At 35.8% G+C, this 18817-nt stretch overlaps 1 protein-coding gene and 1 long non-coding RNA gene across 2 annotated transcripts in view; both read left to right on the top strand.

Moving 5' to 3' along the window:
* Positions 1 to 17465, top strand: part of LOC100379042 (peroxisomal 2,4-dienoyl-CoA reductase [(3E)-enoyl-CoA-producing]-like) — a 30488-nt gene extending 13023 nt beyond the window's left edge. The window contains exons 5-10 of the mRNA XM_085502078.1: positions 296 to 365; positions 1436 to 1560; positions 1879 to 1972; positions 2383 to 2487; positions 2668 to 2855; positions 17063 to 17465. Of these exons, the coding sequence (XP_085358204.1) occupies positions 296 to 365; positions 1436 to 1560; positions 1879 to 1972; positions 2383 to 2487; positions 2668 to 2855; positions 17063 to 17152 (672 nt within the window). The 3' untranslated portion in view covers positions 17153 to 17465. The remainder of the gene's footprint in view (positions 1 to 295; positions 366 to 1435; positions 1561 to 1878; positions 1973 to 2382; positions 2488 to 2667; positions 2856 to 17062) is intronic.
* Positions 3506 to 11469, top strand: LOC146739241 (uncharacterized). Its single transcript, XR_014930058.1, has 2 exons — positions 3506 to 3781; positions 11222 to 11469. It is a non-coding gene; the product is annotated as an uncharacterized LOC146739241 (long non-coding RNA).
* Positions 17466 to 18817: the final 1352 nt, after the last annotated feature.

Below are 18817 nucleotides of genomic sequence, written 5' to 3'. Positions count from 1 at the left end.
GGTACCCCAACTTGATGTCATAGAAACAACTACATTGTGATTTCCTCTATAATGTTTAAACCAATGCTGGTGGCAATTTTCAATTGAAATAGATTACGTAAATGACAGGGGTGTGTCAATGGCTATATTTGGTAATATTTAAATGGTCCAGTCTACAATTAATAGGATTAATGTCTCAAGTATGCTTCTAATAGAACTCATATGGTAATCAGAATCATCATTATCTCAGGAAATATTGCTGTCATTATTTGCATATTGGTCTTTTAGTTATTTGTATTCATAATTTATGTCACAGCCTCAGGAAGTAGTTCATATGGTGGAACAAGCACTCAGTCACTTTGGTAAAATAGATATTCTGGTTAACAGTAAGTATTTCATTCTTATACCAATTATTTGTGGTGCCAGCATATGCAATATGTGATGATAGCTTTGCAGTTATGTGAGAAAAAAACAGACATATCGGAATTGATATTAACAATAACTTTAAATTTTATCTTGTAATTCATTAGAAATCTGAATTGTACAACACAACTAGATTAAAGGCCTATGTTTTGCAGCTAGAATCAGTCATGACACAACTAAATTGGATTAAAGGCCCATGTTTTGTGCCCAGAATCAGTTATGGCACAACAGAATTGGATTAAAGGCACAGAATCAGTCATGGCACATCTAAATTTGATTAAAGGTCCATGGCCTTGTCTTTTCTTTGTGATTGAATTTTTATTCCTAAAATAATTTGTTATACATTGTTATACATTATTTGTTATACATGTTTATGAAAATTCCATAAACATGTTTTTGCTAAGAAAAAGGTTTGTAACAAAAATTGGAGAATAGTACTGACAAATTTGTAATTGAACCTGAGACTTCTATCGAATGGTACAATGCAACAAAGAGGGTGCCACTTTTATTAGAGCATTTTATAATCTCAATTGTTCAAAAACAATAGGTTTGTATTAGGGATGCAGCTTCTAATACATTACAGTAATATTCATTGCAGATAATACTGTACATTAGACAAATTTGTGCAGCATGCCTAGATAGCAGCATTGAACTTCTTACTTCCCTTATCAACAACCCAGATTTCATTTATTTGATCATGAAATGGTCATAAAAAAATACTGCAGCTACTATATGTCTTGTTCAATTAATTCCTTTAGTCCCCCCCCCCCCCACGGAAACTTAATTGATAAATATTGATTGTGGCATCTTACCAACTCACGCCCAAAAAACCCAGCCACCAAACCGTTCAAGAGGAAATAATGAAGGGGAATATACATATGCGCAAACTACTTTTCTGGGTTCTGCACATCGTTTTTGTAGGATGGACTGTTTGAGGTCAAACCCCCCCATCCTCAAACTAAAGCAAATGAGTTTTTATCCGACATCGATCTTTTGACGTCGTCCCTAAGTTTGATTTGTTTTATACATGTAGATGCAGCTGGTAATTTCCTAGCACCAGCTAATAGTTTATCTTTCAATGCTTTCAAGACAGTCGTTGACATTGATACATTGGGAACATTTAATGCCACTAAAGCTGTGTATGATAAGTATATGAAGGTAAGCTATTTTATATTCTTGTTCAGTCAATATGGTTTGTGCTGGTTGATTCTCTTTATATTATTGTGTCTGTGTGTTATTACAGCGGGCGCAAGATATTTACATAAACCTAACCTCCGCACCTGGTAGGCAATTACCGAGGAACTTTGTATAATAGTTATGACCATTACCGGAAGCAATGTTTCTTTGTATAGTGTGTATATTGGTAAAGATCAACCCGGGACAGTAGGATGCATACATGTGCAGATGATAGTGCCACTTTTAAGGCTTTCCTAAACTTGTTGTTATACTGATGACTATACTGTATCTATCTTCAAGGACCATGGTGGTGTGATCCTAAATATAAGTGCAACCTTGCAGTATAAAGGAACTATATTTCAAACTCATGCGGCTTCAGCTAAGGCAGCTATAGGTAAGATTATACCGCTGATCTAGTATATGTAAGGTTATATGATGGATCTAGTGTGTATGTGTATGTAAGATTATACCATGAAGTATGAAGTAGTTTAGTCACTTTTATACCGTCGCAGTATGCAATTGAAAAAATACATTTATGTTGAAACATGTGTTGTGTTATTACTGTAACTGGTGATTAATCTCTGAATGATTGGCTGCTGTAACCTCAGAAATAATACCAATTATAGTCATACATATCAAAAACCATTTATGTCTGGTATGTTATTAGTGTGTCTGACTACTACTGGTTGTCTGCTATTATTTAGTTGTATTGATTGTGCAGATATTTTAATTTTAATGCTGTTACCAAAAGTGTGGCAGTTAATTTATGTCTGCTATCACTTGCATGTATGGTCTATAAAACAGATGCCATGACCAGAAGTCTGGCAGTTGAATGGGGAGGTCAGGGAATCCGTATCAACTGCCTTGCTCCAGGACCAATAGAAAACACTGAAGGGATCCGAAAACTTGGTGAGATATTTATTACCCAAAATTATTATTGCCCCTCCCACCACCTCATTTGATGTAAATATACCTGCAGTCATTGTGTCCTTGCATACCTTGCTGTGCCTCATAGTATAAAACATACATCATGTTTATAACTCATATAATCTGTTCCTTACATGAACTCATTTCTTTCATTTCACTCAGCTGGTCTTGCATTAACTGACACAAAAGGTCGATATATTCCACTTGGTCGAATGGGTACGAGGGAGGAGATTGGAGAATGTGCTCTGTTTCTCGCTAGTGGCGCATCCTCATTTATCACTGGAACTGTTATCGTAGTTGATGGTGGAAGTTGGATGACATCAGAGAATTCTATGGTTCAAGCTGAGCAAGTACTTGAACAAATGTCAAAATCTAGACTTTGATAGTGTAATGGATTACGAGAGTCTTGTAGCCAGTATGGTTAATGATTTTGATAAACCATCCAGACACATGCATTAATGAAGTGTACAGTCAAGTCTTTGATTTCACTACATTACATTTTAGCCCATTCAATAAGTCATTGTATCATAAGCTGCATTCATCATCATTTACATTTTTTCATGAATGAAAATTAGTGCATTATGGCATATCACATACATTTACATTTCATAAACACGTTAGTCATTACAATTTTTTGAGAGTACAGCTTCTATTAAAAATGTTATAAATTTGAAAAAAAATATACATGGTTCTGGTTCTGTTTGTGACATTATTGATCTTTCAACATAAATATTTATAAATTCCAGTCAAAAACTACCTAACCATTGTGCATGGATGAATTTTTATATGCAATAACAATGTAACTTGTCACTGTACGTTATGTAAACCACTTTGATATCACTGTACTCTTAAATATTTCCTTAGATCAATGATTAGCCCCCGCCGGATCTGTGATCCGGGCGGGGGGTATTAATTTGGGTTGTGTCTGTGCAATGTGCGTGCACATTTTCATGTTACCAGCTTTTTCTCACACATGTGTGATCCAATTAAGTTCAGAGTTGGTACAGAGACAGAAATTGATGGTGCTATGGTGCACATCAAGTTATTTTTTCGATTCTTCAAAGTTTCACTGTGTTTTTCCTTGATTTTTAACATTTTTCCTTCAAAATCCGACTTTTCCCGAAATTACCCGAGTTTAATCCGAGTTTTGATGACGCTTACGCAGTTCTCGTCTCGATGGAAATCAGTCAATTTTGTGAGGATATTGTATCCCGGAATTGTATCTTTATTTGCGCAACGCTTCTATGGACAAAATTGTGTCTCTTCAATTTCAAAGGTAAGAAACTGTGCTTGTTATGGTATTTATACACTTTGTATTATCGTTTGTGTCTCGGGTTTGGTGATCGTGAGAAACTATTGCTAACCTGTCGAGAGTTTCGCCAGAAAAACTGCCTTTTTATTATGGTTGTAGGAACTGATTATTGTGTAAATTGAAAGTTTACCTCGTGACTTAAGAGGTTTGCAGTGCTCTCACCGGGATTCAAACGTCGTGGTGGTGTCGGCGCAATGCTGCTCTGAGATGCTTGCCAGACTCTGCCTCGCTCAAAATCATTATCGCCATGCTTGATTTCCGCAACATTTACATTTGTTTATGATTTCCACAGCTATTGTTCTATGAGATGCGTCCTCGCTGTTCATAAACAGCCATAAACAAGTTTAGTTGGGTCGGCATGTACTCATTGAAAGTGTTGGTTTATTTACGTAATCCACTGATCACGCAATAGGCGAAGTTAAAAATATGTCGCTACTCAGGAGAGCTTGCCCACAACGCTAAATGTCCCAATATAAACGTACCGGTACGTTTATTTTTTCCACAGAAAAATTCCATCCGGCACATTTCTATTTGGGACGGTACGTTTATTTATTTTTCTAAATCCGATTAAAAAAATCCTGCCTTTTTCCCCATGAGAAACGAAGCCAAAAGATCGCACTAAAACATCGGTAAATCTGGTCTTTCGTGTTGCTTTCACCATGAGGTCTAAATGTCCCAATATAAACGTACCGGTATGTTTATTTTTTCCACAGAAAAATTACATCCGGCACATTTTTATTTGGGACGGTACGTTTATTTATTGTTCTAAATCCGATTAAAAAAATCCTGCCTTTTTTAGTCCCCGTTCGGACGCAGTCCGAAAACGGGGACTTATGTTTTGCCCTGTGTCCGTCCGTCCGTCCGTCCGTCCGTGCGTCCGTGATCACCTGTATCTCGAACATGCATGGACCGATTAAGTTCAAACTTCACTCATACATCACACATTATATGGGACATATGCACATGCATTTTTTTCATGATCCGATTAACGATAGCCGAATAGCGGCCATTTTAAGGCCGAAAATGCATCAAAATCGCACATTTTCACCATTCCGGACCTGGATCTCAGTTATGCATGGACGGATTTTGTTCAAATTTGGTACATACATTAAACATAATAGGACCTTGATGCACGTCATTTTTTTTTTTGGATCGGGTTCGAAATGGCCGACTGGCGGCCATTTTGTTTTAAAGAATTCAGTTCTGGATCCGTATCTGAGACATGCTTGGATTGATCGAGTTCAAACTTCACACACACAAGGTACATCATGTCACAAATATGTATGTGCATTTGTTTCATGATCTCATTAACGATAGCCAAATGGCGGCCGCTTTAAGGCCGAAAATGCATTGAAATCGCACATTTTCACCATTCCGGACCCGGATCTCAGTTATGCATGGACGGATTTCATTCAAATTTGGTACATACATTAAACATAATAGGACCTTGATGCACGTCATTTTTTTTTTCGGATCAAGTTCGAAATAGCCGACTGGCGGCCATTTTGTTTTAAAGAATTCAGTTCTGGATCCGTATCCGAGACATGTCTGGATTGATCAAGTTCAAACTTCACACACACAAGGTACATCATGTCACAAATATGTATGTGCATTTGTTTCATGATCTCATTAACGATAGCCAAATGGCGGCCGCTTTAAGGCCGAAAATGCATTGAAATCGCACATTTTCACCATTCCGGACCCGGATCTCAGTTATGCATGGACGGATTTCATTCAAATGTGGTACATACATTAAACATAATAGGACCTTGATGCACGTCATTTTTTTTTTCGGATCAAGTTTGAAATAGCCGACTGGCGGCCATTTTGTTTTAAAGAATTCAGTTCTGGATCCGTATCCGAGACATGCTTGGATTGATCGAGTTCAAACTTCACACACACAAGGTACATCATGTCACAAATATGTATGTGCATTTGTTTCATGATCTCATTAACGATAGCCAAATGGCGGCCGCTTTAAGGCCGAAAATGCATTGAAATCGCACATTTTTACCATTCCGGACCCGTATCTCAGTTATGCATGGATGGATTTTGTTCAAATTTGGTACATACATTAAACATAATAGGACCTTGATGCACGTCTTTTTTTTTTCGGATCAAGTTCGAAATGGCTGACTGGCGGCCATTTTGTTAAAGAATTCAGTTCTGGATCCGTATCCAAGACATGTCTGGATTGATCAAGTTCAAACTTCACACACACATGGTACATCATGTCACAAATAGATATGTGCCTTTGTTTCATGATCTGCTTAACAATAGCGGAATGATGGCCATTTTAAGGCCGAAAATGCATCAAAATCACGTATTTTCACAATTCCAGAACCGGATCTCAGTCATGCATGGATGGATTTTGTTCAGATTTAGCACAATGTGTTGTACATATGCAGGTGCATTTCGGTCATGATCTGCTTTGAATGTATACGTCACTCAAATATGAACGGAACGGGGACGTGTCATTGACAATGACTTGTCCCCATGAGAAACGAAGCCAAAAGATCGCACTAAAACATCGGTAAATCTGGTCTTTCGTGTTGCTTTCACCATGAGGTCGCTGAACTGTCATATTTAAATGCTTTATGGTAATTTGAGCACATGGGCACCATCCAGCATTTTGATTGGTTGATTAGCGACTTGACCTATCTGGTCATTATAAACACGCGTCGTGGGCATGGATAACATGGCGGATATTGTCTCATCGAGCGTTAACATGTAACCGAAAACATTTGCTTACGATAAAACTAAGTTGAATTTTACTTGCATTTCATAACAATTCAACGAATTTATTTTTTGTACGTTAATATAATCACTACTGAGTACTAATCAACAATTACAACACTTCGAAAACAAGTAAGCTACCGTACCGTGCTACCAACAAAAAAATAATGCATAATGAATATAGTGAATATTTGTTGTTGTCATGTGAACAGTTTTTTTGATTGACTGTAATTTTCCAACATTCCATGACGTCTATTGTAGCACCAAATTAGGGCTTTTCACTCCTCCTTGACGCCTATTTAAACGATTAGACGGCATCTTGTCGCCAGCCACGAATGTCACACTAGACGAACTTGATCGATACTGCCGACTATTCCATGCATTTTTTATCGACGCACGACGACACGCAAATCGAGAAAAGTATTGTCCTTGCAACAATTTTGCGCAATACGTCACCACTATACAGTGATTGATTTTAATTTTTATTCAACATTAAAACAAACTACAGTGAGTTGTTCTATGGTCGTATAAAAATAAAATGAACTACATTAAGGTAGCGAGAAGGTTTTGTGACGTTTTTAAATAAAACATTCCCTGTCTGTTGTCTCGTTCAGAACAGTAATTTAGGTTATATATATCAAAAGACTAAGTATAGAGGTGCAAGTTCGCACAAACTGGACAGACATTGTTTACATAATTATCACGTGACATCAAAAATGGCGAACCTTGTAAAAATGACTAAGTACGCGATTGCGAGAGCACACTGCGGAATTTCCTGGTGAAATTTAAGTTATGCATTGTCCGTAATCAAGTGCATTGAAATGCGTCTCCGATAATCAAAAGACCTATTATTCCGATTTCTATGCAGGTTTGTTTTTTTGTCCCCAAATTATTTCATACTTGGCACCTTTAACAGACTATTATTCTGTGACAAAGCATTTTCTTTAAAAACCCAGACATATTTCGCACCATCATTATCTTTTGAACGATAACTGCGAGTTTGAATGTCCTAGTCCGAACGCACTTCATTTGGCGGCGGTCCCAATGAGTCGTACTCGATCAAAACTTCAACTCGAGAAAAACGCGAAAAACAGTTTTGGTTAATAAAACACTGTAGATTTGCTGCATTATTATAAATATACACTAAAAATGGCCAAACATATTAACCACTAATATCATAGAACTCATAAAGAGTGTCAGATAATGAATAATTTCAAGCTCGAGCATGAAAAATGAAGAAAACTGCTGGCATTTGAGTCCGTACTGCAGGAACGTTCGGGTTTTCCATTGTTATGCAAACGAACAACGAGGGATAATCCTCTGACAAACATTACTGTCCCACTGTACACGCTGACAGTTTACAAACAAGCTAATCCTTCAAGTATCTCAGATAAGACATCTAATAAAACGGTTTTCATGGTGAAACAAAATGGCCGATGTTTGAAAAAAAATTGCTGTGTCAGAGTGCGACACTGAGTGGCAGATTTTTCTTTGCCTCGTCTGTCAACGCTTTCTTTCTTTTCTTCGCCATTGCGTTAGAAAAAAAATGTATTAGTAAAATAGAATATTGACTTGGAAAATAAAACGATTTAAAAGAAAGTTGTGCAAAGTTACAGTACTTTTGCACAACCTCCTGCCCGCTTCCGCTTTCCAATCACCTTTTTTCTCTCGCTTTTGCAACCGCTTGTTGAATTCAACCGGACAATTTCCGCTTTTTTTTCGACCGCGCAAACCCCGAAATATCACCGCCCACCTGCTCGCTCGCGCGCATTTAAAATTCGGACTAACAGAATAATTTCCGAGGTTCACATTGTCTTATAATTGTCTTTCTGGTTTTTATAGATGTTGAACAGCTGACAAAAGTTCAAATACTTTTTGTTTTAACTATATATAATTATATGCACGCAACCTGACCCTTTGACCTCGATTTGGCGTGGACTGAATATTTTATTTTAAACAATATTCTGACGTAAAATACAAAATGTATTTCAACACAAGTACGACATGGTTGTCTGGGGTTTCTTTCCTGATTGTTGAGTCTTCGCAATGTGTTTTGTATAATTATTGTTGTTTTCCCCCGATGCTGAAGGACCGTAAAGCTAAATGGCAGTTACATGCATGGGCTGAGTGAAAGAAAATATTTCTAAGCCTAAAATAAAACCTAATATTACACCTCTTTGTGTATTTGTTAATTTTACATATGTTTGTCATGACAGTATGTTTGTAAATATCTAGAAAAATCTTGTCTTTCGTTGATAATTTCGATTGTTTGTTTGGAATGTCGATCCCCATTGGTTTCTCCATACTGAGTTTAGGAAGGGCGTCGATCAACACCGTGACAATCAGCCGAGAGAAGACAAACATTGACCTTAATTCATGGAGATCATGTCCGTAATTTGAGGGCTGAAACCCCAAATAATTAATCAAGTATTATTATTTTAATATATATTTTATTTTACATCGCAAAACTAAACCATGCCCAAAACAGAGCTAGAGTTGTTCGCGGTGAAACAACCGCATTGAAGACGATGCAACTTCAATTAGCCATTTCTTATCTTGAAATAAAAAAAAAAATTCGAAGAGCATCGGGGAAAATATTAATAATCATCCTTATCAATCGCTTGCTTTATTTTATTCGAATCCATGAAATTCACGATTTTTTTTACATTTGTTGGCAACTTCCGCGCTAAAAAAGATTGAAAATGTGGGTGTGGTTATTTTGCAAAGTCCTGTTGATAATACGGACAAATATGGTTCTGTGACCCAGTTCGTGCTCCGATCAGGTGACTCTCAGCCAATCAATGATGTTGTAACAAAGCATATTTGACGCTAATTGAAGGGTCGTCGTACAATCCAATCACCGGCGTCGATTCACATAGTTGTTTGTGCTGTGACAGGCTTCAAAATTATTCGCTGAAAAACATATATTTTGACAAACTGATGGAATTTGACCTTAGTTCAAAAAGAAAATACTAGGCTAAGATACATTAGAGCTCACGCAGTTTTCTCTGCAAGTTGTGAAATAAAGTAAACCAGAGTAGCGTCGATGATTTTCAGCCCTGAAGGACATTGAATTGTTCATCCACTGGCTATAACTAAATTTGACACGTTTTTCTTTTAAGCCCAATAAATTATTCATACATGTCAAGCTCTGTTCAATTTTTTCAGGGCATGTGGCCGTTTTTAGTCGAAAATATTTTTTGTGGGAACACTTTTGCGGTACGTATACAGTATAGACCGAGCTCATTCAATGATCGTGACTTAATTTTAAAAATTGAATGTCAAATTTTACCAGACGTGAACCGATGTGGATTCGATATCGTTATTTTTGGAATTAATCACTAACATTTCCTCGTTTCTCTGCTCTGTCAAAATGAGTTACCTAGGCTTTTTTCACGTAACTGTCTCATTAAAATAAAAATAAAAATATTATATCTAGAACAAGCACCCAAAACACGTAACAAGAGGTCCCAGTTCAGTTGCTTTCACGATACAAGTGTAATACAGCTATTAGATTTGAAGTGTCGTTCAGAATGTAATAATAGTTAATACTAGTTGTATGTTCACACTTCACTATCAAAACCACCATTTCGACCACCCATGTGCCATTTTTCAGTGTTTGGGCGAGCGGTCAATGTTTTCAATAAGCGAGCGAGCGAGCGGAAAAAAAACAAAACAAAACCCGATTAAAATGCGGTCGGTTTCCGGTCGGACAAGACCGCGTGGTCGGAAATTAAGCGATAAGCGGTCGATGTAAAAGCGGAAGGTTGGGCGAAATGAGTACTGTATGACCATGTTTCTCCGACGAAGTCTCGACTGACAATAATGCTGACAATGGACGTTAGATAAACACGCATTGTTTGCAACTGGAAGCTTATCACCCGTTATATCAGAATCGTCAACAACAGAGTATACAGATAAGATTTTATCATTTAATTCCTTCCAAAGATAAACACTATGCAAATATCCACGAAACGCCAGTTGCAGTCTTTTCTGCTAGTGTTTTAAAACACTAATTTTAGCAACGTTATTTCGCAATTTCGATCTTTTGTAAACCTGGGGTGATGTATCAAGGTCTAAAGTAACCGTTTTATCAATTTTTGAAAAATCAAGAAAAAAGTGAAAATTTCCCTTCTCGCTACCTTAAGATACAGTAAAGTTAACCAACTAAACAGAATGCTAAATAAAGCTAAATAATATTACAAACACATAGAATCACAATAAACTTGTACGATACAGTACAATACAATACTCTAACTACTATTGCTAAGGAGTGGAAAATCACATTCACATTAGAGTCATAACTATGGAAAGAATATTTTTATATTTGGTGGAGCTGCTCATATATCATGAGCATACATTTTTGTATGTACTGTGCAGTTTCCCAGCCAGTCAGACTACTTTGCTACTTCGCTACTTCATTACATCTTGCAGCCTTTCAAACAGTATATTGCTAGAAATGCATCAATTGTTGTCCATGTATATTCCTAATTGCTCAGTGAAAACTTGCAATTTCTTTCTGGCTGGTATAAATATATTAAGTAATATATTTTCGTATTGAAAAGACAGTACGAAAATATCTTTTTTAATTAAATTTAACAGCTAATGGGAGCATATATGCTACAATCTCTGCTTACTTTTGACTAAATGTTTTTTTGTTTTTTTCAGGTGCAGAGCCAGAATTTTTTTCTCGGAAAGCAAAGCCACTGAAACTGCATATACAATGTATTACAAAAGCATACTATTCGCTGCATGTCTGACAATTGTATAAAGTTTTGCAGGTCGTCTTTTTTTTTTTTGAGAAGTGCTGTCAACCAAAGCATAAATATGTGTTTCTCTGTACATAAAAGTTCAATTTCACATGATTTGTTAATATTAATGTATGATAATAAAAACTTGATAATATTTTTTCTTGATTCTTGCACTTTATTTGTATCATTGTCATATGAGAAGTACTCTTGTCCTTATTTAGAGATATTGAAACTAATTCAGGGCCATAAACTACATGTAGATCTGTACATGAAGTACATGGGAAGTAAAGTTGTTGACACAGGTAATGTACACCAAGGATCATTGCAGTTTCTCAGTTCTTCATCTGGTGCTAGTACTTGTATGACAAACGGTATCTTTGCTCTGTTACTGTTTGAAATATCAGAAGTTTTTTGCTGGAACAGTTCTGTGATTGACGGTGTTCTTGTATTAGGAATACAGTTGTACAAAGAAGTTTATCCAAACAGACACAACACTGACTCTTTAACATATTTGCAGATCTGATTTGCATACTTGCATGTCATTTTACCTGTTGTACTTGTTTGTTGCTCTCTGGTGTTCTTGCTGAGAATGCCATAGAAATCATGTTTGCCAATTTACATCCAAACCAAAAACTGGACAAATTATATGTTGCAACTTTCAGTGTCATTCATGCCCTGTTTGATTGGATAAAGTTTTACGACTTGGAGGCCATTTTTTCCCTCAAAAATCTAAAAAAAACAAGCTTTTTCTATCTGTTAACAGCTTTTTCTCAGATATGTCATCCAGTTTTGTTCAAAGTTGGTACAGGGACAGGTAATAATTGTTTACAAGTGCACATCGCATTATATGTTTAACAAGTTATAAATTGTCTCAGAAAAGCCAAATGAATAAATTTTTACCCCACCCCCTAAAATTGTAACACATCAATTCTGAACATTTAATAACAGAATTTTAATACAGCTCATAATGAATTAATTCACTCTGACACAAACTAAGTTCAATATAAGTTTTTAAATTTTTTTCTGAGCGGGGGCTATGACATGACATGTCATGTCTTGTTTTTAAGATGATTGTGAACAACTTGGATACCCATGCTCAGTGTAATTCGTTTTATGTGTCTCACAGACTCGATCATTTACATTTAGTAATTCTAAAAATTTGTCTTGCGATTTATATTTTGCATTGCATTTTGTATTTAGATATTCATCCCATATGACATCAGTTGCAAACCCTTATCACATACATTATTCATCTCATATGACATCAGTTGCAAACCTTTATCACATACATTATTCATCTCATATGACATCAGTTGCAAACCCTTATCACATACATTATTCATCTCATATGACATCAGTTGCAAACCCTTATCACATACATTATTCATCCCATATGACATCAGTTGCAAACCCTTATCACATACATTATTCATCTCATATGACATCAGTTGCAAACCCTTATCACATACATTATTCATCCCATATGACATCAGTTGCAAACCCTTATCACATACATTATTCATCCCATATGACATCAGTTGCAAACCCTTATCACATACATTATTCATCTCATATGACATCAGTTGCAAACCCTTATCACATACATTATTCATCCCATATGACATCAGTTGCAAACCCTTATCACATACATTATTCATCTCATATGACATCAGTTGCAAACCCTTATCACATACATTATTCATCCCATATGACATCAGTTGCAAACCCTTATCACATACATTATTCATCTTATATGACATCAGTTGCAAACCCTTATCACATACATTATTCATCTCATATGACATCAGTTGCAAACCCTTATCACATACATTATTCATCCCATATGACATCAGTTGCAAACCCTTATCACATACATTATTCATCTCATATGACATCAGTTGCAAACCCTTATCACATACATTATTCATCTCATATGACATCAGTTGCAAACCCTTATCACATACATTATTCATCTCATATGACATCAGTTGCAAACCCTTATCACATACATTATTCATCTCATATGACATCAGTTGCAAACCCTTATCACATACATTATTCATCCCATATGACATCAGTTGCAAACCCTTATCACATACATTATTCATCTCATATGACATCAGTTGCAAACCCTTATCACATACATTATTCATCCCATATGACATCAGTTGCAAACCCTTATCACATACATTATTCATCTCATATGACATCAGTTGCAAACCCTTATCACATACATTATTCATCCCATATGACATCAGTTGCAAACCCTTATCACATACATTATTCATCTCATATGACATCAGTTGCAAACCCTTATCACATACATTATTCATCCCATATGACATCAGTTGCAAACCCTTATCACATACATTATTCATCTCATATGACATCAGTTGCAAACCCTTATCACATACATTATTCATCTCATATGACATCAGTTGCAAACCCTTATCACATACATTATTCATCTCATATGACATCAGTTGCAAACCCTTATCACATACATTATTCATCTCATATGACATCAGTTGCAAACCCTTATCACATACATTATTCATCCCATATGACATCAGTTGCAAACCCTTATCACATACATTATTCATCTCATATGACATCAGTTGCAAACCCTTATCACATACATTATTCATCCCATATGACATCAGTTGCAAACCCTTATCACATACATTATTCATCTCATATGACATCAGTTGCAAACCCTTATCACATACATTATTCATCCCATATGACATCAGTTGCAAACCCTTATCACATACATTATTCATCTCATATGACATCAGTTGCAAACCCTTATCACATACATTATTCATCCCATATGACATCAGTTGCAAACCCTTATCACATACATTATTCATCCCATATGACATCAGTTGCAAACCCTTATCACATACATTATTCATCTCATATGACATCAGTTGCAAACCCTTATCACATACATTATTCATCTCATATGACATCAGTTGCAAACCCTTATCACATACATTATTCATCCCATATGACATCAGTTGCAAACCCTTATCACATACATTATTCATCTCATATGACATCAGTTGCAAACCCTTATCACATACATTATTCATCTCATATGACATCAGTTGCAAACCCTTATCACATACATTATTCATCTCATATGACATCAGTTGCAAACCCTTATCACATACATTATTCATCCCATATGACATCAGTTGCAAACCCTTATCACATACATTATTCATCCCATATGACATCAGTTGCAAACCCTTATCACATACATTATTCATCTCATATGACATCAGTTGCAAACCCTTATCACATACATTATTCATCCCATATGACATCAGTTGCAAACCCTTATCACATACATTATTCATCTCATATGACATCAGTTGCAAACCCTTATCACATACATTATTCATCCCATATGACATCAGTTGCAAACCCTTATCACATACATTATTCATCTCATATGACATCAGTTGCAAACCCTTATCACATACATTATTCATCTCATATGACATCAGTTGCAAACCCTTATCACATACATTATTCATCTCATATGACATCAGTTGCAAACCCTTATCACATACATTATTCATCTCATATGACATCAGTTGCAAACCCTTATCACATACATTATTCATCCCATATGACATCAGTTGCAAACCCTTATCACATACATTATTCATCTCATATGACATCAGTTGCAAACCCTTATCACATACATTATTCATCCCATATGACATCAGTTGCAAACCCTTATCACATACATTATTCATCTCATATGACATCAGTTGCAAACCCTTATCACATACATTATTCATCCCATATGACATCAGTTGCAAACCCTTATCACATACATTATTCATCTCATATGACATCAGTTGCAAACCCTTATCACATACATTATTCATCCCATATGACATCAGTTGCAAACCCTTATCACATACATTATTCATCCCATATGACATCAGTTGCAAACCCTTATCACATACATTATTCATCTCATATGACATCAGTTGCAAACCCTTATCACATACATTATTCATCTCATATGACATCAGTTGCAAACCCTTATCACATACATTATTCATCCCATATGACATCAGTTGCAAACCCTTATCACATACATTATTCATCTCATATGACATCAGTTGCAAACCCTTATCACATACATTATTCATCTCATATGACATCAGTTGCAAACCCTTATCACATACATTATTCATCTCATATGACATCAGTTGCAAACCCTTATCACATACATTATTCATCCCATATGACATCAGTTGCAAACCCTTATCACATACATTATTCATCCCATATGACATCAGTTGCAAACCCTTATCACATACATTATTCATCTCATATGACATCAGTTGCAAACCCTTATCACATACATTATTCATCCCATATGACATCAGTTGCAAACCCTTATCACATACATTATTCATCTCATATGACATCAGTTGCAAACCCTTATCACATACATTATTCATCTCATATGACATCAGTTGCAAACCCTTATCACATACATTATTCATCTCATATGACATCAGTTGCAAACCCTTATCACATACATTATTCATCTCATATGGCATCAGTTGCAAACCCTTATCACATACATTATTCATCTCATATGACATCAGTTGCAAACCCTTATCACATACATTATTCATCCCATATGACATCAGTTGCAAACCCTTATCACATACATTATTCATCTCATATGACATCAGTTGCAAACCCTTATCACATACATTATTCATCCCATATGACATCAGTTGCAAACCCTTATCACATACATTATTCATCTCATATGACATCAGTTGCAAACCCTTATCACATACATTTGTATTTAGATTTTCATCTCATATGACATCAGTTGCAAACCCTTATCACATACATTATTCATCTCATATGACATCAGTTGCAAACCCTTATCACATACATTATTCATCTCATATGACATCAGTTGCAAACCCTTATCACATACATTATTCATCTCATATGACATCAGTTGCAAACCCTTATCACATACATTATTCATCTCATATGACATCAGTTGCAAACCCTTATCACATACATTATTGAATAATGTATAGAATTTTACCTGGTTGTATGTATAGATATATATGCACATAAAAATAATAGGCCTAATTCTGAGAGCCAATCATTAATTTTTATTTCAATTTGAGTGAAATACAAATGCTGTTACATCTAAAAAAGTGTCACAAAATACATTCACACTAAGCTTTTATATTTATAAAAAACTTTATTGACCACAACCTTTCATTTCTGGTGGTATGGGTAAAACAAAAACATACAGAAAATTACACAACAAAATATTCTCTAAGATTTGATAAAGGTATGATCCAACACAGTGAGCAATATCAGATATAGGATCCATGATAAAATAGAATTTATGGGTTTTGTTCAACATACTAAATGTGGAATAAAAGAAGACAATTGTGTTGAAGAATTTATCCCTTGTCGGGTTGAGTTTGGTACACTCAGTGACGAAATGGTATTCAGATTCCACCATTCCATTTATAACTAGTTCATGCAGGTAATAAACAAGTAGGGTAAGGTAATTTTTGGACTTGCCAGGAGCTATTTGCACCCATATTCCTTCCAGATATGCAACAGCAAACATTTAAATTTTTTAATCACTTTAAATAATTGAGGGCTAATGACATTCACTATTCTATCCTAACACTTGTCAGCACCCATGGGAAAAATAATTGTGACTTTTAATTCTTAGCAAAAGGCCATGACAAAGCAATTGATGCCATGGTACCATTGGGTCGTAGAGGAACTAGACGAGAGATGGGAGAATCAGCTCTTTTCTTGACAAGTGATGTCAGTTCCTACACAACTGGAACTGTGCTTGTTGCTGATGGAGGATCCTGGATGACTCAACCAAATGGGAAAGTGTTCACCTTAGCATACAGTAAATTATAATATACTTGGTATTACAGCACTTTTAATCAATTATCTTCATGTACCAGTGGGTCTTGTGACATTACACAAATCGGTCTAGAATAATCAGTCAAATTATTGGTGACATGTGAGACTTTATCGTGAGCTGTAATTTACTCATGGGCCATGTGTATATTAACTAATACTGTTTTTTTATTAAGAATAAATGATTTTCTTAAAATTTAGTTTGGAGTGACTCTTCTGTTATTTTTACAGTACTTTTTATTTGCTTTCTTCATTTCAATTTTTGATCTCATGCTGTTATTAATAAAAGTTGGTTATGCAATTCTGGTAATAGAGCCATGTGTGCATGTGTGGTAGTGGTGGTGGTGGGGGGGGGGGTGTTATATAATGGTTGTCAAAGATTATTATTGTTATTGTTATTGTGGTTGTCTACAGGTAGTTTCATTACGAAAATTTTACAGTTGTAGCTATATCTTTTCAAAAAACATTTCCATACTATATTAGGTACTTAAGATAACATTACAGTAGTGGCATTATGTTTTCAGACAGTGTCACAGTAGTGGTACTATGTTTTCAGACAATGTTACAGTAGTGGGACTATATTTTCAGACAGTGTTACAGTAGTGGGACTATGTTTTCAGACAATGTTACAGTAGTGGGACTATGTTTTCAGACAATGTTGCAGTAGTGGCACTATATTTTCAGACAGTGTTACAGGAGTGGGACTATGTTTTCAGACAGTGATACAGTAATGGTACTATGTTTTCAGACAATGTTGCAGTAGTGGCACTATATTTTCAGACAGTGTTACAGTAGTGGGACTATGTTTTCAGACAATGTTACAGTAGTGGGACTATGTTTTCAGACAGTCACAGTAGTGGCACTGTTTTCAGACAATGTCACAGTAGTGGTACTATGTTTTCTAACAATATTACAGTAGTACCATGTTTTCAGACAGTGTCACAATAGTGGCACTATGTTTTCAGACAGTGTCACAGTAGTGGCACTATGTTTTCATACAATGTTACAGAAGCAGCATTATGTTTTCAGACAATGTCACAGTAGTGGCACTATGTACTCAGTGGTACAGTAGTGGCACTATCTTTTCAGACAATGTTACAGTAGTGGCACCATGTTTTCAGACAGTGGCACTATGTGCTCAGTGTTGCAGTAGTGGTACTATGTTTTCAGACAATGTTACAGTAGTGGCACTATGTTTTCATACAATGTTACAGTAGTGGCACTATGTTTTCAGACAGTGTCACAGTAGTGGCACTATGTTTTCAGACAGTGTTACAGTAGTGGCACTATGTTTTCATACAATGTTACAGTAGTGGCACTATGTTTTCAGACAATGTTACAGTAGTGGCACTATGTTTTCAGACAGTGGCACTATGTGCTCAGTGTTGCAGTAGTGGTACTATGTTTTCAGACAATGTTACAGTAGTGGCACTATGATTTCATACAATGTTACAGTAGTGGCACTATGTTTTCAGACAGTGTCACAGTAGTGGCACTATGTTTTCAGACAGTGTTACAGTAGTGGCACTATGTTTTCATACAATGTTACAGT

The sequence above is a fragment of the Saccoglossus kowalevskii genome, chromosome 8, assembly GCF_978046115.1.
Source record: "Saccoglossus kowalevskii chromosome 8, keSacKowa6.1, whole genome shotgun sequence".
Taxonomy (NCBI): Eukaryota; Metazoa; Hemichordata; class Enteropneusta; family Harrimaniidae; genus Saccoglossus; species Saccoglossus kowalevskii.
This window is presented reverse-complemented; position numbering and strand designations above follow the sequence as displayed.